General features: G+C 40.1%; 6 protein-coding genes and 1 long non-coding RNA gene across 7 annotated transcripts; 3 read left to right on the forward strand and 4 right to left on the reverse strand.

Annotated features, from left to right (window-relative positions):
* Positions 1–8,150: 8,150 nt before the first annotated feature.
* Positions 8,151–8,851, reverse strand: LOC120957981 (enhancer of split M1 protein-like). Its single transcript, XM_040380476.2, has 3 exons — positions 8,645–8,851; positions 8,410–8,571; positions 8,151–8,338 (listed from the first exon to the last, which is right to left on the reverse strand). The coding sequence occupies exons 1-3, from the start codon at positions 8,673–8,675 to the stop codon at positions 8,286–8,288; spliced, it is 246 nt and encodes an 81-aa protein (XP_040236410.1). The 5' UTR covers positions 8,676–8,851; the 3' UTR covers positions 8,151–8,285.
* Positions 8,852–12,847: 3,996 nt separating this feature from the next.
* Positions 12,848–15,254, forward strand: LOC120954902 (dnaJ homolog subfamily C member 11). Its single transcript, XM_040375215.2, has 6 exons — positions 12,848–13,032; positions 13,154–13,835; positions 13,906–14,113; positions 14,193–14,309; positions 14,392–14,848; positions 14,928–15,254. The coding sequence occupies exons 1-6, from the start codon at positions 12,964–12,966 to the stop codon at positions 15,075–15,077; spliced, it is 1,683 nt and encodes a 560-aa protein (XP_040231149.2). The 5' UTR covers positions 12,848–12,963; the 3' UTR covers positions 15,078–15,254.
* Positions 15,255–15,347: 93 nt separating this feature from the next.
* Positions 15,348–16,603, forward strand: LOC120954905 (uncharacterized). Its single transcript, XM_040375218.2, has 3 exons — positions 15,348–15,855; positions 15,944–16,113; positions 16,180–16,603. The coding sequence occupies exons 1-3, from the start codon at positions 15,538–15,540 to the stop codon at positions 16,286–16,288; spliced, it is 597 nt and encodes a 198-aa protein (XP_040231152.2). The 5' UTR covers positions 15,348–15,537; the 3' UTR covers positions 16,289–16,603.
* On the reverse strand, positions 16,560–17,950 carry LOC120954903 (GPI mannosyltransferase 1). The gene has a single exon (XM_040375217.2). It carries the CDS (start codon positions 17,948–17,950, stop codon positions 16,616–16,618), a length of 1,335 nt encoding a protein of 444 aa, XP_040231151.2. The 3' UTR covers positions 16,560–16,615.
* On the reverse strand, positions 17,934–18,270 carry LOC120954907 (uncharacterized). Its single transcript, XM_040375220.2, has one exon. It carries the CDS (start codon positions 18,268–18,270, stop codon positions 18,073–18,075), a length of 198 nt encoding a protein of 65 aa, XP_040231154.1. The 3' UTR covers positions 17,934–18,072.
* Positions 18,271–18,518: 248 nt separating this feature from the next.
* Positions 18,519–18,935, reverse strand: LOC120954906 (cx9C motif-containing protein 4). The gene is made up of 2 exons (XM_040375219.2): positions 18,777–18,935; positions 18,519–18,697 (listed from the first exon to the last, which is right to left on the reverse strand). The coding sequence occupies exons 1-2, from the start codon at positions 18,841–18,843 to the stop codon at positions 18,519–18,521; spliced, it is 246 nt and encodes an 81-aa protein (XP_040231153.1). The 5' UTR covers positions 18,844–18,935.
* A 112-nt stretch (positions 18,936–19,047) lies between these two features.
* On the forward strand, positions 19,048–20,242 carry LOC125907563 (uncharacterized). The gene is made up of 3 exons (XR_007452774.1): positions 19,048–19,183; positions 19,265–19,366; positions 19,556–20,242. It is a non-coding gene; the product is annotated as an uncharacterized LOC125907563 (long non-coding RNA).
* Positions 20,243–20,361: the final 119 nt, after the last annotated feature.

The following is a 20,361-nucleotide window of genomic DNA, read 5'->3' on the forward strand; positions in this document are numbered from 1 at the left end:
TGCGCTAGCCTTCGAAGTCTGAGGTGTTTGTGAAAATGTGTACGGTTTAGTTGACTGGATGATTGACTGGTGGATGTAGTACATGGTGATAACAATCTTGCACTTAATGGTTTGCATGATCTTGCTTTCTGCCATACAAGTTTGTAAAACACAAAATCAATGACATTACAATTATGGTCATGCTTTATACGTTAAAACAATTTAGAATATTGTAGACCCATGGAGAGTTCGAGCTTGCTAAATTTTAGCATGGCGATTGAAAGTAAACTAGGAATGAAGGAGGGAGATGGCGTTGATGAGCGTGTAGAAGCTACGTCTTACTCTCAGATCAAAAATAGATTTTGTGAGTGAGTGGAAAGAAGAAGGTAGTGCTGTTCTCTTTGGAACACCTATTAATCTCGAGGGCTTTTTATAAACCTTCTTTTTCCTTACTTCTCCCTTTGTAGCTAGCCCGTGGCTTCATCATACGGTCCCGTTTGATCCGCTTATATAAAAGTCTAGATATGATTGATTTTGTATAAAAATAATCATCTACATCAGCTGTGTCAAACTCATTTCATCAGAGGGCCGCAAGTACAGATTTTCAGTGATTCGCGGGCCGCAAAGTTGAGAATAAAAAATATACCTCAATATTTATATAAAATACTGTAAAATCATTATTGTTAAACAAATTGACTTTTTGTACTCCTCGCTTCAAATCTGGAATCGTTTCTTATTTAAAAATTTGCAATGTTAGTTTTTATTGGGCTCTTATTTTAAATGTTTAATATACTTTTAAAGTCACATGCAATTTCTTTTATCCTTATTATTGAAATAGGATATTTTTTATTTGTCGCGTTCTCACACGGCAGTTATGTTAAAGGTAGGGGAAATCTAGCTGCCTGTTGCGAGTTTTTTTTATAAGCAATCCGAGCTATCCATCGCTGGATGAATAACAAAAATATTTGCCTGCAATTTTTTGACAGTTCAAGAGAAAAATTGTAATAAATCGTGTTTAAACATTAGTTTTCGCTAATTTCCAAGTCCCAAATGTTCTGGTGGTATATTCATTTCTTATAACAAGAACCCCTTGTTTATGAATAATTTTGTTAAATTACGATAATTTTATCCGACGCAGATTCGTGGTCTCGGTTGTTCTGTACGTACGTGTAGTATAAGTTTGTTAGACAATATGGGAACATTAATGTTAATTTAGAAAAATATAGCGACACAATGGTTGTTCTTCTCTGGAAAATTGAATACACTTCGACAAATAGTAAGAAGAGATTTTTGGTTTGCAGTTCTTACAGCACTTCTCAAAATATTCTCGCGGGCCGCATTCATTGTCCACGTGGGCCGCATGCGGCCCGCGGGCCGCCAGTTTGACATACCTGATCTATATCATCTCTGAAGTAACGATATTTTTTATTGTAAAATTTGGAAACCAATGGGTCATTTAACTATTGTTACATGTGTACATGTGCATGTGCAGGATTCAGGAACACTATTAAAAATAACGAATAAAACAAAAACGGAGACATCTATGAAAAGCATAAGCACATGTAAGGGCAACTTGGAACCCCTTATATCTCACATTATCTTATGGCTTGGTATTTGTTGTATAGGAAACGGAATCCCCACAATCAGCAACAGAAATGCAAGGTAGGAACTAAAACGTGCAGAATTAAATTAACATATTTTCACAGTCCAGTAGGTAAGCTGGGTCGTGCGAGAATCGACTTGAAGACGATGGCAAGCTGCCGACTCATGCCTCTATCTTCAGCCTGTCGGACAACTTTGACATGGGTTGTAAAAAGTAGACCAAAGAAGTCAGCACAACGGAGACGGCAACTACGACATGCTCGACAGTCCGTTCGATTTAATCTAATGGAATCGAGAAGATTTGTCCTGTACCTGTGGTTTGCTACAAGCAGATAAGTCTTGCCTCGTGGTGCTATGCTTAAGAATGATTCAAGTATTCAACACTTTATGATAGAAAATCATGTGGCTTTAATCAGTAGCTGGTTAATGTTAATGGTTAATGGTTAAACATTATATTTAATAATTTTTGAATTCGAAGTCTATAGTATTTGATATAAACGAACATTAGCATACTGTGCACAAATTATCATACTGTATAGACTGTATCAAGTTTTGAAAAGTGCTTAAAGTGCTACATCACGATAAAATGTCGATTTAAATGGTGTTTTACTACAAAGAACAACGACAAAATGTTGTGTGAGACGGTTGCAGTTCTAGAACTAACTTTCACCCGAGCTGCAAGGTCAGTGAAAGTGAAATAGATAACAGCTGAGCCATTTTATACGGCGAGTCTGAGATTTATGCACTTTATTTAGATTAATGTGGCCCAGCGAGAAGTTAATTTGGGTGGTAATTAAATTCATCGCCATCATTAGAAGCGAACTTGCCGTCGCTGCTCACGCTGGTCTCACCCAAAATGCCAAACGAACTTGAATGCGCTAAACTTTTGAAAGCAAAATGGATCATCATCAGCAGCAGAGTTCACGCCGTAGTAGTAGCCAGAATCAACCGCCAGGTATTCGGTGCTATCTGCGATAGTAGGTCATAAATCACGTTTGCTGCGTTACTGTTTCTACCAGTCAGACTAAAGTCACTTGATAAGAGAAGATGTACGTTACGATTATCGTTTGTATCCAGTACAATAGGTTTCATTCTTGAGAATGTTTTCATACCAACGATGGATTAACTGTTTCAACACCAATTACTCGAACTACAGTCCGAACTTACTGGTTGAGCTTCGATTCCCTGCCAACTATTGAATATATGCTTTTTATTTGGCTCGTTTTTCCCTTACAAAAATTTCTGAAAAATTTCTCAACAAGCCATGAGAAAACCGGGGTTTCCATACAAACGCATGCTTTTTAATTGAACTGTCAGCCAACTATCGAGTTCAACTAAAAAGCATGCCAACTAAAAAGCGTTCAACTATTAAATTCTGACTGTACTGTACAAAAGTTTTGATTTCATACATCTTGCTTCATGTCGTTCAATAACACAAAGTCCAGCAATGAATGCAGACAGTAGTTGAATGAATAAAATAGTACAAAAACACATTAGGTAGTGTATCGTTGATGTTTCGAAATTATACAAAGTCAGCACAAAACAATAGCTTATGAACAGATTTACAACAATTGTTTAACCAAAGCAATTTTTAAAACTTGCATTTTACTCAAAGAGCGTATGAGTGTTCTTTAATTAACGGCTTTAAGCATTATACGACACATTGTTGTACGAAACCACCACTCATTCCGTCGGCAGCGCTCACTTGCTGCTGTCTATTTTAGTGAATTCGTGGACCGGGCAACCGTTTGTTATCTGTGTATGCTAACTGTAAGCATGCCAAAGTCGGTGGTAGTTCACAACGAATCAACCAGAACCCCACCGGGATGGAAAGCTTAGCTGACCATATCGAGCCGCAACCGCCCAGTGGCGGTTGCCGTGTTCTAAAAATCAAGCGGTATGGAAGTAAATAAATTAAACTTTTATTTAAATTCTACCTCAGTTTTTCGTTGCTTCCCTTCCACCCATGGTCGTTTTTTGCACGCTGGATACGTGCTGCTGGCGAACCACCGGAAGGATATTGTTAGCTAAACCAGACGGATTTTTGCCACAGGGAGAATTGGAAAAGCTCGTTATTTAAATTGAATTAAAACACCACAAAACTACACATAAAGTTTCAGCTGGCCTTCGGCTGTTCTTGTGCTCGGCTGGTCAGTTTTATCATTTTCCCTCTCTCAGATGCGTTGATTTAATAGGCAAGGCTCATCGCCACGCTCGGCCCCGTTTATCGATTCGTATGTGTTGCAGTGGACGCAGCATTTCATTATTTTTGTTCATCATCATAATCACCACCGGTTTGTCGTATTGATTTACAGGAGATTCGTCAATTTAGATTGCAAAACGCGACGTCATGGTTTTGAAGTATGATTAGAAGTCGATAAATTATGCTCTTCACTATCTCAGGAAAATAAACGGCTCTATTCAGAAGAACTACATAAAAATCCTATAAAATCATTTTTCCTTCCCTGAAATTGAAAACAAAATGTGTCACATTTCATTCTATACAAAGGATTTTGCACCTGGCCGAAAGAGTATGGCCGGCGTAATTCTACGGCTAAAGGCGTACAGTTTCTCACATTGTACTAGCTTAGATTTGGAACCAGTGCACACCTTGCAAACTCTTCTCCACAGGTTGACTTTCGAATCCTATGGTAATGGTCGCACGACATTGCTAAGACGAAAGCAATAAGCCGACGTCGATTGTATGTTGACCATTATATTTGCCCCACAGAGAAATCGGTTGTGGAAACATGGATTACCTTCTGCTTGCTGTACGTTGGTTTCAGCTGTTAGGAAGCAAATATTGGCCCGCTCTTGTTCCACTGTTGCTTCCTTCTGGTCAGGCGTGGTCAAGTCAGCGAAAGAGTCCTGAAGGATTTGCTTCCGAGCTGCACCGTACTGCCGGCCCTGCACAATAATGCTAGTGCATGCAAGCACCGTCCAAACGATGCGGTTGGTGTCGTTTTCTTGTTAAGCTTAATAATAAATCGCACCCGTTCCATTGTTGCCAACCATCAGCTCAGTGCACTTTCGGTTTAATTCTATTTACCACTCAGCCCCAAAGACCCCGACGACCCAATCGAAAGCTCTCACCGATGCCGAGCTATGCAAATGTGTGTGCATTTGATTTCTGCTTGCATTTGCATGTTTCAGTCAGGTCGAGTGTGTATGGTAAGGGTCGACTTTTCAATTTCCTGCCCACAGCGCATATTTCAGTGCTACTGCCCAAAACGCACTGATCGCCACGCACCCAACATATCAGCTACACATGTTTGCAATGAACCATTCGGTTAGACAGCGTAGGTTTCACTACATGAAAGCGAATTTTACCTCTGCGCTTCATTCTACATGATGTTATCGAGGGAAAATCAAATAGCTTGTTTATGGGTTGAATTGTTTGTTACTAATTTCCCTCAAGAAAAAGTATTCCTCGTTCATACAATACATTAACAGCATTCATCGCTGTAGCCCATTGAATGGTTCTGCTTATGCTTAGATGATGTTGGCAGTATTAGGGCAAAACAAAAGATATACAAAACACTCGGTACGAGCTGTCATCGACCCACACATCGTCATTTAATCATTTATCTGGTTGTCTGGCATTGGATGTTTTAGTAGATGCATTGGCTCCTAAAGGGAAGTACGTGTTTCAATTCCCATTCAAACGACGGTTCTAAGAATATCATAATCGTTTGATGGTACAAACAAAATCTGGCTCCATGTAAGCTAAGAATATGTTATCTCGAGGACACTATATACAATAGATTGCTTCGGAAAAGAACCCCATTTTAACGAAACGGAAGCGAACGGCCAAGTTGAATGGCCAATTTAATGGCGAAATGTAACATTTAGCTTACTGATAGGTGTTAAAGTTTGCTGCTAAACATGAGGAGAAAATAAAAATATCATCGATAAACATATTTAGTGCTCACTCGTTGAGGTGAGAGTTTCGATACAAAGTAACGATGAATTAATTAGATACGTGGCTCGAGGTATTATGCTGTGAGATATATTGCTGAGTTGTTCCTGTATTCGCTCACCCAGCACATTAAGATTGGTTTTAGAACCATGCTAGGAAAATTAAATGAACTAACACTTTTATTAAGTTAAAAAACAAACATATAATCTAAAGATTCATTACAAAGAAAGTGTGATTGATGTTGGAGTAATAAAATGAAGCAAATACAGAGGTACCTCTCATAACGAGTTCAAGTGACTCACTAGTGATAGGAAAAAGTCGTTACGCGCGAGGTTCTTTTGCATGTGGTTTGTATGAAAAGTGAAATAATTGGTTCCAGGACCGCAAATTTGCTGATAAAAATGTGTAGTTCACATCGTAGTCGTTATTAAAAAATTGATCACTGGCGACATTTGGCCCTTTGGTCTATTTTGTATAACTTTGTTACTAAAAAAACGCAAAAATGTATTCTCCGTATCCGCGGCTCTCGATCATTTACAATATTTGGCCCTTTACGTACAAAGTTTGCCGGACAATGGTTTAGTCTTTTCTTTAATATTTCCCAAATACATCGCTTTTAGAAAGATCTATTTTGTTTTTGGGTTGTTCTAAGCAGGTTTTGTCGTTCGCAGATAGACATTTCCTGCTATACTTTTTTCAGATAAAGCCAGTTTTGTCATAATTGTATTATTTTTGTGTTGAATATTCTTTAGCACGAATAAGGTTCTAAATATTTTGTTTAGTCATTAGCATCAAATATTTAACCCACTTGCAGAACACATATGTAGTCACAAGAAAGTCATCGAAGTGGCAGTGATTAGCAGAGGAAACTCTCACTTCATGAATAAGTAGATCCAGAACTATTCTTAGTATCGAAACTTTCATTTGCCTGAGCGATAATTCACATTAAAGAAATGATCAATGTTATCACGATCTTGATTCCACTTCGATGCCGAAAAATACCAAGACCGAGTACCGAGTTATGAGAGGTATTTGTTCAGCATTTAGATTTGATCGTTATGCGAAAAGCTCATTATGATGGGTACTCGGTAAGGAGGGCTTCGCTGTATTTATTACCATACATATTGCATTAGCCGGTCTCGTGATACAGTCGTCAACTCGTGCGACTTAACAACATGCCCGTCATGGGTTCAAGCTCCGAATAGACCGTGCCGCCATACGTAGAACTGACAATCCTGCTATGGGAGGTAATCCAAAAGTCACTGAAAGGCAAGCCCACAAGTGGTATAGGCAGGCCTTGACCGACAACGGTTGTTGAGCCATAAGAAGAAGAAGAATATTGCATTACTTTTAGAAACTCCATTATATAGATATATGATGTATGAAGCATTGGAACGAATTGATCATTTATTAAGTTGGTAAAAGCTACGATATTAAGTTTTAGTAGTTTATTTTAAATCTAGTATCAACATTCAATTTCTCACAGGCTCATATTTTGTAAGAATCAATTTAAATATTGATACAAAATGTTGTCTCGTTTTTATGCACACCATATTCAATACAACCAGAGACTCCATAGCTAATCAAGTTACGGTGTTTTATACTACAAGTATAATAAAAACGAAATATCATCGCTTATGAAAACGATTCTGCCCCTCGTCGGAAATCTAACCAAACGCCAAAAATGCACAATCCGTACCCCATCCAACATGCTAGAAAGGGAAAGGGAAAGGTTTTAGTGGTGATACGTGCCGTCAAACCGGGACCGTTGCTCCCGAAGCTCAAGGATAATCGTAAAATGTGCCCTGTGTAGGATCATGATACAGGTGTTGACCGGGAGGTATAACGTGTTATTTTACGACGAGCGCGAGTACGCCCGTCGTTACAGTCCCATGCGAGTTAAACCTTCGCAAAACTTCAGGTCGAATGGAAAAAAGCATCGTTATAGAGATTTGTGGAGGCATTTGAGATAATTTATCGGCGTATGTTTTGCTTGATTGAAGTGAATTTATTTTATCTTGTGCTGGCGCCTAAGTTTCAGTCAGGAGGGATAGCAAATACGTGTGGCTGTGTATGAAGAATCACGGGGTCCTTTCGGTACTCGGTCAATATTTTATGCAAAACTACCAAATCATTGCTGCAGGTGAGATAGCATATTTTTACATTATGTGTAGTTATTACATACGTTTGATTTAATACGTGTCTGTTTAAATTTGAAGTTACTTTTTTTGTTTCGCTTGTACTTATCATTAATATCTTGCTGTTTTTATTCGTTGTTATTAGAAATATACTGATATTTTATAAATTGAAAGGAGACGCCCATTCTCATTTGACAGCATTTTAGTTCAGTCACCCCATGTAGAAGCGAAAAGACAAAATAAATGAGAAGATATTACCAAATGGCGTCAGCCCTATCAATCACCAAGACCTAGCCTCGATGAAATGCGCATCGAATAAGCTCGAAATGGTGTTGGAGTGCTTGATTTATGTGAAGGCTTGGTTGTATGTACCCTAAACCAAGCGTATAAGATCGTAATCTGTGAAACGAGCAAAATTGACAAAAACTAAAGCTTCAGGACAAACGAGCAAGAGTAACGTCATTTTTTTCTAGCCGATAATGTTAACAGAATGAGTCATACTTCGCGCACCATAACGGATGAGTAATTTATTTTATTTGGTTTTTCATTCAAGCGTAGTTAATAAAAGTTGAGGAATCAACATGCTCTTCCAACAGCTGAACGGCGGAACAAGAACAATCGATGGTTTATGGCAGATTTTCAGTCAATTATTTTTGCCAATCATCATCGTCACAGTTACTTTCGTCAACTTCTCTGAATCCTACATCAATGAGAAAATCAATTAATTGTGTTACGTTTTTTTTCGGCAAATTGCAAGCATTTGTTACTTACTATTGTTTGGCTCACATTTATTGTGACCTTCTAGTAGACATCTGTTGGAAAAATATTTAAAATTTCGTCCATCAGTCGCACACACCGGGTCAAGTATATGAGGACAAGCGGCGGTACATTCATTGTCTTCACCAGCCCCAAGCTGCAAAAGCAAAAGTACAACTGCAATGGAAACACAATCGAAATAATAATTGTAACTCATTTCATTATGCACTTCATTCACCTCCAAACCTACCGATTGTACTGCAAAAAAGTTTCTTTTCCATGTTTCGATTATTGTATTCGCTTTTGTTTTTAGCCACTTAGTTAGTTAGTCACTGGTAAGAATGCATCAGTGTGGTTTGTTTTTATAGCTGCGAATGCAAATTGGCAAACGTTGCACCGCAACGTTGCTCAACAGGTATGCTAACGCTCACCGATAACGAACAGGTTATTTGAGTTTTCAAGCGTTGGGTAACTTAGTAGTGATTCAACTAAAAAGAAGTTATCTTTTGAGTATAAATCATGTTATTATGCTATCTGAATGTTGTTCGCATTCAAAAAGCAGGCTACAAATATCATTTCACTTTAATGGTAGACAGTTTCGACTAACCTTAACAAAACAAAACATAATGTGAATGAATATTATACACTCGAGAGATTATCTGTAGCAGGCATAAGCAACCAGAGGTACGTGAGCTACATGCAACCCGCGAGCTTCTTCGATGGGTGCTACAACGTCTAATAGAAAGAGGTTAAGCACTTGTATGAGTATTAGCGTCAATGTTAATTGATCATATGATCAAAGTTAATTCATTAATTTTTTATGTCGAGAAAAATTCGGTTTGCGGGCGGCTCTTTCCCATATACCTTTTATAAAAGTTACATAATTGGTTCCAAAACCGCAAGTGGGCAGGTATAATGGCAAAAATGGCAAATTTATAGGAAATTGGAAAAACAAAATTGGAAAGAAAAAAAAGGGAAATGAAAAAATAAATAATTTCGAATATCTCTCTTTAGCCTGAGGAATAATCCAAATAGGAGAAATGCTCAATGTTAAACGATCACGATCTTCATTCAGATTAGCTTCTTCAAAATCTATCAGTAACATAAATGACATTGCTCTCGTCATAAGGGATACTTGTTACGAGGATTTCCATTGTACATTCAGTTCGTGAGATTTTATGTTATTCAAAGTTTTTGATTTGATCAAAAATATTACTGATCGCAATAGATGCGATGCAGGAAACACACTTTTAAGATAGCTATTTGTAGTAGATTTGAATTTGAATTTGAATCTGAGTGACATAAAAAATCGCTCAAACAAAATCCGAAAAAAGCAAGCACACGTGTGCTACCTGAGTTGTGTACAGCGGTACTAGTTGCATGTTTTTGTACAGCGGTTCACAATGTTTTGTTCGTATGGATTATGCAAATGTTGTACAGCATTAAATTAGCATTAAATTAAATTAAATTAGCGCGTGGCCACGGACGTGACAAAATGTTGAAAATTTTTCAAACTTTGTCAACATTCCATGTCAACTGTAAAAAAGAGCTTTTCTCGTGGCCGCACCAAAAAAATACACAAGAACGACAAAAAGCTCCAACGTCTGAATATGATCGATATTTTGTTTAAGAAGCACGAAATAGGTACATAAATCAATAAATCAATCAAAAGCTCACGTTTTGAAAAATTTGTCAGCATTTTGTCACTCTCATGGCCTTTCGCCTATTGATTAAATTTAAATTGTCGCGTTCTCAACAGTGCTCCTGCCGAAATCTGCCAATATAATCTGGCCACAGTGGCAAGCAGGGCAAAAGCTCGCTCGAAAGGTCAAAAACCGTCGCAAATCGTCAAAAACGACCGTCGCCAGCGCTTTCAAATCGTTGCGAGTTTCCCTCGCTGGCGACGTCAGTTTTCAGTACTTGTCCGTATTAATACACGATGCGCAATCTCAGATTGCGCATATATTCGTTTTATCAAAACATAAGTCATTTCGCGTAGCCAACCCTGAGCTATAAACGTCATTTCCATACATTTTCAGATTGCGCCAAGATTGCGCATAAATTTTCAAGATTATATGTCCGAGATATATATATATTTTTTGACAGATAAATATATCAAACCGACCCGTTTGACAGATAGATATATGCGCAATCTGAGATTGCGCATCGTCTATTGCTACGGTGTGACGTCGGTTTTGACGTTTTGCGACGGTTTTGCGAAGGTTTTGCGACGGTGGCCGACAAAAAGCTCGCCTTGACCTGTGGGCAAAGTGACCAGAAATACCGATGTATTTAGGGTTTGAAGAAAAAATCTCAATTTTTTCAATCATTGAACTATAAAACTCTGTTTGGCCGAGTTCATCAAATCAATCTAAATAATCCAGCGAAAATCAAATGACAACACGTACGATAAAATCGTATCCAATGGAGCACTGCTGCGGCCCTAAGCGGTCGCGTGGAGCCCCGAGAAAAGAACTTGCCACCACTGAGAAAAAAAAATAGCATCTTAGTCCTTCTTTGACTTAGAATTCCTAGTACAGTTTTCAGATCGACACTTCAGAAAGACCTTCATTTGTGTAACCACTGAACCAAATCTAATCCATGTCTTAGGTAAAGGATGCATATTCTCGTGAGATGGAACTTTCATTTTGCGCATTAGCACCCCCCCCCCCCCCCCCCCGCTTAACACTTCGTTCGCTTTCACTTCTTTTAACTCAATTAAGTTTCGAGTTTTAACCTAGGGTAACTGTACCACAAAACATTTTTCACATAAACTGCTCACACATAAACATTTTTTTATTATTTTTCATGAAAATGATGTTATTCTGGTTGATAAACTATCATACCCAAGCGCCACAGATTAAGCCTAAACGACTGGAAAATTGAATATCCATAGAAAAAAAATTAAAGCTCCACAGATTCAGTGGTTTGATCAATAGATGGCGTATTACAACTCATCATTATATTGCTATCCTTTTCTTGCAATGTGTTTCGACAAGTTTCATCTTATCATGACCTATATAGCCTTCTAACTTTCTAAGCAAAAATCTATGTGAATGGTCGTGTGGTCAGATACGTGGGTATCAACACCAACGACCATTACTCAAATCTCACTTCCTTCAGTGCTGGTGGTTTCCGTTGGAGTTTAGTATTTAAACAATCGTATCGCCGTTCTAGTTCTAGCGATGCATAACTTCAATGCGAAACCATACAACAGTACAGAGGAAATGAGAAAGCTCTCCTGCAAGCGATGAAGCTCAACTAGTTAGGGTATCCCACCAACAGAGAGCGCCACCAGCTTTTTCGCTATTTTTAGAATGCATGAGTCGTTTGCCGTCTGCTAAACGAAGTCTTTCTATATTCCGTTTAGGTAGAGAACTTGAGTCGTTTAGAAGCCGTTTAGTGGTCGTTTAGTGGATTTGTGGCACTTGGGTTGGCTGACAGCAAAGCTGCCGAAAAAAAGCACAATTTATTTGATACAGTAGAACGTCGATTATCCGGGAAGCTCGGGACCGGACGGTTGCCGGTTAATCGATTTGCACGGAAAATGGTCCAAGAAATGTGAAATTCATATCAAAATTATAAAATCCACTATTTTTATGATTAATTCACCTTGAATCAATCGATTAATCGTTAGCAGAATATTATTTTTAACAATAACTTTTTTTTTAACTAACAATAACTAACAACAACTACAGTCTTTCCCCGAGTTACGCGACACTCGAGTTACGCGAATTCGAGTTACGCGAATTTTTTATTTTTGACAGTTCAGATGTCAAATCAGTACAATTTTTTCCATCAATTGTCAAATGAAAAATAATTAGCAATATTTCAAAATTTTAATTCACTAAAAAGTCAGAAATAACTGAATTCTCCACACCAATTGAATCAAATAAGTATTAAATTACATAAATGAACTAACTTCAATCAAAAATTATGATAAATAAAGTATATTTTTGCTGTAACATGTGATATTCGACTTACGCGAAAATCCGAGTTACGCGAATGTCTCCGGAACGCAATATTCGCGTAACTCGGGGAAAGACTGTATTCATGAACAAAACTGAATTTCGAAAATACTACTAGACACTACAGAGCTGCAAAAAACTGGTTGCCCATTTGACTATCGCTGCAAACGTTCGCCGTACGTTCGAACAGCTGTCACATTTATGCGCACGGTTAAGCCGCCCGCCGGTTAACCCGCCCCTGGATAATCGACGTTCTACTGTATTTTGAAAAATACGTAATGAAATGGTATGAAACTCTGTATGTGAATAACAAATAAGTACACTTTCACTTCAAAATTGTGTTTTGTGAATTTTTTCCGCATTTGTGCAGAATTTCACGTTTTAAGCTACCCTGCCGAAAATAGGTACACTGCCGAAAACTGGTACAGTTACCCTACCGATAAAATTTTGATGCGCCTACCGAAAACCGCCAAAATAATCTGGCCACACTGGTGGTGCTATCGTGAAACTTCGTCAGCAGCTGTTTTCCTTCGAAACTTCTCCTGCCGCTCACATTGTTTACAAGTATTTTTCCAATCGCTCGTAATTCTACCAATTTACAATGGATGATAATGAAGATTTGGATTATGTGGAGGAAGATTACTATGCCACCCTAAATTTACCTCGTAGTGTAAGTTTGTTTCTGTTATTCATGTGTTTCTTTGCACCAACGTGCGGTGTGTCGTCATCCGGGCATCCGATTACATCAACAAACTAACCTACCCGGCATGTTCCTTTTGTTTTGATTGCAGGCTACGCAAGAGGAAATCAGTAAAGCGTATCGTAATTTGAGCAAAATTTTCCATCCCGACAAACACGGCAATGGCGAAAACAAGCAGAAAGCCGAACTCATGTTCAATCGGACCAAGAAGGCATATGAGGTATTGTCCGACCCACACCAACGTGCCATCTATGACTCGCTCGGCGTTAAAGGTCTCGAAACCGAGGGATGGGAAATTGTGCATCGAACGAAAACACCGAATGAAATTCGTGAAGAATACGAACGGCTAGCTCAAGAACGTGAGGAACGCCGGCTGCAGCAGAAAACGAACCCGAGGGGAAACATTTCGGTGCATATCAATGCGACCGACTTTTTTAGTCGCTACGATGATGAATACTACGATACTGGATTGCTACCGTCGATCGAGGTATCCGGCATGAGTATGTCCCAATCGATCGAGGCTCCATTATCGCGAACAGAGATTGCAACGTTATCCGGAAGTCTCCACCTGCAGAATGGCGTGGGTAGTGGGAATTTCCTGCTCTCCGGGAAAAGGTTGATCAACAAGGGATGGTTCGAAGTTGATTGCGGTGCAGGCAATGGGCCAGTGTTGGGTGCGAAGGGCTCACGAAACCTAACCAATAGAATATTCCTTACCGGTGGAACAACGTTCCATTTTCGACCGAACGCTATCATACCAGGATTGAGCGGGAGTAAGTATATTTGTGTCTCATTGAACGTGAGTTGATTTGAGCCCGCTAAGAATGTTTACTTTCGTTGTAGCTATGGCTATTCAGCTCGATAAGAACACTTTGGGGTATCTAACGTATAATGCTGGCCTGCAAAGCTCTATGTCGACTGTCGTGGAAAGGAACATGGAAAAGTATCATTGCAATCTAACAATTACGCTGGGTATTCCTCACTGCTATATAGCTGCCGCTTACACGAGAAAACTTTTAGAACAAGGCCTAAAGCTGAGAGTGGCACTAAAGTGCGTTTTACTGTGTGATGATGTATGGTGTGATATTGCAACATTCTAACAAATATGTGTTTTTTTTTTATAATTTCAGAGGTGGAACATTTGGCTTCTTGTCTGAATGTGGCGCAGAAAAGAAAGTATCTAAGTACAGTTCGGTATCGGCGACCGTATGCGTTGGTGTTCCATCCGGTGTGACGCTTAAAATTAAGTACGTCCCTTTTATTAACCTTTGGCACTATTCTACTGAACACATCAAAAATGTGTGTGTTTTTTTAATATTTCCACTCTAGGGTCGTTCGTTCGACGCAAACGTATCTGTTTCCCATCCACCTTTGCGAAGAAATTATACCCGCTGCCGTGTTTTACGCTACTGTAACACCGCTGGTAACGTATTTTGTTCTGAAAAAGATGCTCTTCGATCCAATGAATGAGGCAACGAAGCAGAAAAACATTGAACGGGTGAAAGAGACCAACAGTGCTCGGATGGCGGAAAAGCGAAGGGAGGCAGAATCGGCCATTTCCCTGATGGGTGCATTGTTTGAGCGCATTCGCAAAGACGAACTGAAACGGCAAGGTTTGATTATCGTGTCTGCATTGTATGGCAAATTTTCGGACGCTGAAAACGTGTCATTAGAAGAGGCAGACGATATGGGTTTTGTGCACCAGAATCCGCTAGTGATTGATGTTCGAATTCCTTTGCAGTGTTTGGTGAAAGATTCGCAATTGACTTTGTATTCGTCTAGCAAGGTAAGGTCGACTCAAAGCCAACAAAAGCAAAAAAATATATTGTTCAATGTTGTGTAATTATTTTCGTTTACTATTGCAGAGCGAATTGCCCGGATTCTATGATCCATGCTTCGGCGAAGAAAAGCAGCTTAAAATTGATTACGAGTTCAGAAATAACTCCTACAGCTCAGTGTTTTCCGACACGGACCCCGTTCGTCTTCCGATAGTAACGAACGAGGCAGAACAATAAGCCAAAAACTTTTAAAGGCATCGAATGAAGTGAGCAATAATGGCAACACGAACAGCTTTGTTTACGATTATTTAGTCTCCACGGTAGAGATATGGATTGCGATTTTTAGTGCGTCGTAGATACAAATTTGTTGTTTAACCAAACAGAGAATAGCAAACGAGCGGCTAAAGCTTACAAGAGTGTTAACCAAAATGGGTCTTGAGCAGTCTATGAAATCCGAAAAATGTTTCTAGTTTTATTGACAAATATGAGATATTCAAATCTACTTGAAGGATATGGTATCAGTTTTTGTGAAGATAGAAAGTAACAGAAGTGAAATGGTGTCAAGAAGGACATAAATGTTCTACGTTTGCTGGATAAATGAACTCCTGCTCAATAATACAAATGTGTGAAACGGTCGTTTTTGATTTTGTTCTGGCACATGTATAACAATTTTTAGTACAAATATTTGATATCCGACATGAATTTCCAATTTATGTCCGTTTGCACGGAAACATTGAACGAAATCTCACTGTGCTTCGACTTGTCAAACTACTGTCCAGAAATCTTTGTTTATTGTTTTGCTGCCCTTGCAATCGAAAGTGATCGGGAAAACATGAATTACGTTGAAAACTTACTAATTTACGCAAGAAATCTTTCACCTTTCTATATCTTTAGCATGGTGATTTCTATTTGTGTTGTACTGTTGACTGCCTATTTTGGTTTTACGGGATGTTCGGCCACACTTGACCGCGACGAGCAGTCGGAGAAAAACGAAAACAACAATTCTTCAAAATCGGTAAGCGATAAAAAAATCATCTCTAAATACATTTCAGGTTCTTTCGTGCCGTGGAAATAACCCGAATAATTTGTTGTAACTTTCACAGAAAGTCAACAAGCAGACCGATGATTCAGCGGACGAACCCGACAGCGAACTGGAGGAGGAAAGTGAAAGAACCCGAAGACTGCACATCGAATCCTTGGGACAACTGAAGTCTGCTAAACTTAAATCGATTGAAAAGTCTCTAACTGAAGAACAACGGCAAGCGGAAAAAGAGTAAATAGATTGCAGCCAGAAGTTTTCGTGCAGATGAATTATTTTTCATTGTATCAATTGTTTCAGAATTGAACGAGCGCAGCTGGCTGCTATATTTGAGCTTTTGAAAAAGCAAGCCGATAGTTCCAATATCAACGAGGACGATTTGAAAGAGCAGCTTAGTTTGTATCGCTAAAATTATCGACATAGATGCTTTGTGGAAATATGTCGTATGCTAGTCAATTTTTAGAATTTTACATTACATAATTTCTACATTGTGTGTCCATCCGATAAAGTAAAATTTAAGAACGAGCAAGATTTTATGTTACAGGGGCCATTAGGGGAAACGGTAAACAATCACATCACCATATCGAAGCAGATGCATCGTTTGCACTCATTGAACTTGCGCCATACCCATGAGTCATCAAACTCTAAATGTAACTAATTTTAAACTAACTAAATGGAAATTAGTACGTAGAAATACAAAATTTTATTTACACTGACTGATGAAGCGATAGGCGGTTTAATCTATTTTGTAATTGTACGCAATATCATAGTTACTAATAAGCATCTGCAGAATCAGTACGTTAGAGAAGAAGAAAACGATGCTCTGTATCCAAATGAATTCGAACGTGTTCCAGCCTTTGAACTCCAGTAGATAGGCGGGTAAGAGCCATCCACCCTGCGAAATAAACCACATCACTGGAATGAAAACTGCTTTGCGGATGCCGATGTTACGGAAGTTCTTCACACACAGAGGCAGGAGAGACAGAAACCAGACGAAGTACTGCGATGTAACGACCGGATTGTACGTGACCATTACAAAGGCGATGGCAAACAGTCCAAAAGACAGCGTCTGTCGATGTTGGCCGTATCGCACGGTTAGCATCAGGATAAGTATAAGCTGTGGTAGAAAGGTGAGAACCTTTTCGAGCACAGTCACGTCGAACGTGGAACTAAGATATTGCAGATAGAAGTAGAGTGAAAAGTTGTGTCTCGTGTCCTTCCGCACCAGATGGTAGAGCATTGATTCGTAAATGAATTGATATCCGTACAGCCAATAGAATAAGGCGCTTGTAGAACCCAAGGCAACAACTGTTCCCAGCACGAGGGCAATTTGTTTTGGATTCGGTTTTAGAATGCTGCGGACGATATCGTGCCATTTTTCCAGCGTTCGGTTCTGTGTGGCTAGATAGAAGGCTAAGCAGAATCCGATGGGATAGAGTCGGAAATGAATTGAAAGGCCGAGAAACAGCCCGGCGACAAAGTATTGCACAATGGTTTGTTCATTCTTAAGCAGAAAGTAGATCGATAGAAGAACTAGCGAGCATGATACGCAATCGCCATTACCGCGTGTTGCAATGATCATGGTGAGCGGGTTGTACAGCCAGCAGTAGGCACTGATTTCGGCCATCCGGATGTACTTAGGAGGCAGCGCTTCGTTGTTGCTGTTTAGAATTTCATTTTTTCGCTTAATCAAATACTTGTTCCGATTGTTCAGGGTTTCCAGCTTGAGCAGCTTCGTTTCGATCGATATTTTGTTGCTGCGGTAGCAATTCAGCAGGATCCACTTGATCAGCACGCCAATTAGGATGTCAAAGAGGGAAAAGATGAACTTTCCAAAGCTCGGATGCACCAGCAAGTTTGGCAGCACCAAGTAGGCTAGCAGCGGCGTATACCGATAGGTGTGTCTTTTGAACGGAGATCCCAGAGCCAGCACATGGTTAGCACCGTCAGTGACCACGCGGTAGTCCACATCTGTATATTGCACGTCCGATAAACTGTCCTGCACCTCGCCGTAGTATATGAGGAAAACACGTATCAGCGTACTGATAATGAGATGCTTTTTGAATGACATTTTTATGCGCACTTCACAGTTGGTGGTGTGTTTATGAAACTATAACCTAGGTTAGTGTTTGCGGCATTCGTTATCTAAACTGATTTCTACGTTTGTTAGCTTCGTTCACACAAGTCAACTTTCTACAACTTTGTTTTCATTTCGATAGCGGCTTTCCTCATGCACTCTTTGAAGTTGTTAAATTCTTTATCGCATGAACGATGCGCTACATTAAGATCGGTTGTCACGCATGTAGCGTACGCGGCGGCGGCCACTGAGCACTTGGCCATTAACAGTGGATAACTGCGAAGCCGCTGGTTGGCCCGTTTCACTGATTCCATTGCGAAGCACGGTACGGCAAAAGGAGCTAACAACACCGCGATTCTCCTTCACTGCCTACTTCGGTCCAATGCGTATCGAACGAATTTCGCGTGGCGGCAATGCACCCGGTACGGGATCGGCAATAAACGCGTCGTATAGAGGTTTGGAAAAGAATATCAGTAGGGCGGTGCCGGTTAGAAGGGAACTGAACGTACGGGGATTTCTTTGGAACCAGTTTCGTTTCGGGACTCGAAGCGGTCGTCTCGGGTCAGGGTGCATTTCCCTTGCTGGTTGCTTCTCGCTCCCGTAGGATGCTTTCCTTTTCGGCTTTGTAATCACGATCTAGTTGAATGCCGGAACAGCAAAGTGATACCTTGTGCCACTTCAGACAGCATTGCCTCATATCGTCGATGACATCGTAGCACTTTACCTCGTCGTAGTTGTGTTCTAGGGACCCGGGAGAAAATTCATGTTACGTAAGCATTACTTCTCGTAACATCGCGAAATTAATGCTACGATGACTTACCTCTCAGACAGGTTTGAATTTTACAGGCAGCCGGTTTGCACGGATCTTTGGGTTTACTTTTGGACATGAAAAAGTATTAATTTTCCACCCTAGAAAAGTTCCTGTTTGCTGAACTCAAAGACAGATGTCAAATGAAACACAGTCGGCATTTCCCGTACAACATGGCGAGAGTTTTTGACGTTGAAGAATCGCTCCATCTCGCTCATTTTCTCAACCCTTTTTTTACTTGCCTACAGTGCTCGTTTCAAAGTGAGCCCTCTCCCACTTCACTTCAAACACTTCGTCCACCTTTGTACATATGCTTTTCGTTGTGTTGGTGACAATTTACGGTCATCATATACCGATGTGTGTATGTTTCGCACGTTGTGTTATGCCGTCTCTTTCGCGCTTGTGAACGTATGGAAAATGTAAACAAACTTGGTGGTTTTATGCACAAGTGTGTTTAGTTTTTTACATTAAAATGAATTGAAATTAAACCATTTTTTCAGATCTCCAATGATCACCCATCCCACGCCCTCATGCACGTATATGCAGATCAACGAAATGCAGCTAAGCAACCGATCGGGGAAGAACCATGGCCAATATATTCCGTAAGTATTGTTGTGTGTGCGGCGAGATGTGAAATTATATATAAGTATGACCGAGGCGAAAGAACTCCGCAGGAGCCAAAGCCTCTCTAAACCATACTAACAACAATATAAGTATGAATTCGTTTGGTTACATGTTTGCTTGTTCTTCTTTTTATGTGGACTGCTCCCGGCTGACCAATAAATAATCAGAATCTACATAGGCGTGACGCACAGATAAGTGAACGCACTTTTGAAGTCGTACAATTCACCTATCTTGGGTCAAAGGACAGCAACGACAATAGCATAGAAGCTGAGTTGCGCGGAAGGATGCTGGCTGCCAACCGGTCATTCTATAGCCTGAAAAATGAAGCTGGAACTATATAGTACATATATAGTACCGGCAATCACTTAGCACCGGTACGCCTCTGAGACATGGACACTGTCCAAATCTGAAGAAACCCTCTTAGCCGCGTTCGAGAGGAAGAAACTCAGAAGGATACTTGGCCCTTTATATGTGGAAGGACAATGGAGGAGCCGCTATAATGACGAGCTATACGAGATGTACGGCGACCTCACTGTCGTGCAGCGTATCAAGCTCGCCAGACGTCGGTGGGCTGGCCATGTTGTATGCATGGAAACGGACGATCCAGCCCGTAAAGTCTTTTTAGGCCGGATGAGGTCTAAAAAGAGTCTCTGTTTCACAAGAACAGAGGAGGCGTGGTAGGCCCAAACTGAGGTGGCAAGATGGCGTGGAGGCGTCCACCATTAAGGCCGGGATAACGGACTGGCAGACGAAGGCGCGAGACTGTGAGCGGTTTCGGACACTCCTGAGGCATGCCAAGACCGCAAAGTGGTTGTAGCGCCGGATAAGTAAGTAAGTAAGTGAGTAGCTAAAAGTAAGGCTGAGCTTGTCGTGCTGGCATGGTCAGGATTCCAATCATTCTCCAGGTCTCTCGGCCCAGACATGTCTTCCTCCATCCTCCTCTGTTCTCGATTTACGATAAGTGCTATTCCAC

Source organism: Anopheles coluzzii, chromosome 3 (genome assembly GCF_943734685.1).
Source record: "Anopheles coluzzii chromosome 3, AcolN3, whole genome shotgun sequence".
NCBI classification, from domain to species: Eukaryota; Metazoa; Arthropoda; class Insecta; order Diptera; family Culicidae; genus Anopheles; species Anopheles coluzzii.

Excerpts from the sequence above, each read along its gene's own strand:
- LOC120954907 (XM_040375220.2), bottom strand. The coding sequence starts at position 18,270 with ATGGAATCAGTGAAACGGGCCAACCAGCGGCTTCGCAGTTATCCACTG.
- LOC120957981 (XM_040380476.2), bottom strand. The coding sequence starts at position 8,675 with ATGGAAAAGAAACTTTTTTGCAGTACAATCG. Across the intron at positions 8,572-8,644 it reads ACTTTTTTGCAGTACAATCG|TTGTACTTTTGCTTTTGCAG; the intron begins GTAGGTTTGGAG and ends TTTCCATTGCAG. Across the intron at positions 8,339-8,409 it reads TAAATGTGAGCCAAACAATA|GATTCAGAGAAGTTGACGAA; the intron begins GTAAGTAACAAA and ends TCATTGATGTAG.
- LOC120954902 (XM_040375215.2), top strand. The coding sequence starts at position 12,964 with ATGGATGATAATGAAGATTTGGATTATGTGGAGGAAGATTACTATGCC. Across the intron at positions 13,836-13,905 it reads CATACCAGGATTGAGCGGGA|CTATGGCTATTCAGCTCGAT; the intron begins GTAAGTATATTT and ends CTTTCGTTGTAG. Across the intron at positions 14,114-14,192 it reads AAGCTGAGAGTGGCACTAAA|AGGTGGAACATTTGGCTTCT; the intron begins GTGCGTTTTACT and ends TTATAATTTCAG.
- LOC120954903 (XM_040375217.2), bottom strand. The coding sequence starts at position 17,950 with ATGTCATTCAAAAAGCATCTCATTATCAGTACGCTGATACGTGTTTTC.
- LOC120954905 (XM_040375218.2), top strand. The coding sequence starts at position 15,538 with ATGAATTTCCAATTTATGTCCGTTTGCACGGAAACATTGAACGAAATC. Across the intron at positions 15,856-15,943 it reads ACAACAATTCTTCAAAATCG|AAAGTCAACAAGCAGACCGA; the intron begins GTAAGCGATAAA and ends TAACTTTCACAG. Across the intron at positions 16,114-16,179 it reads CAACGGCAAGCGGAAAAAGA|AATTGAACGAGCGCAGCTGG; the intron begins GTAAATAGATTG and ends CAATTGTTTCAG.
- LOC120954906 (XM_040375219.2), bottom strand. The coding sequence starts at position 18,843 with ATGTCCAAAAGTAAACCCAAAGATCCGTGCAAACCGGCTGCCTGTAAA. Across the intron at positions 18,698-18,776 it reads AATTCAAACCTGTCTGAGAG|AACACAACTACGACGAGGTA; the intron begins GTAAGTCATCGT and ends CCGGGTCCCTAG.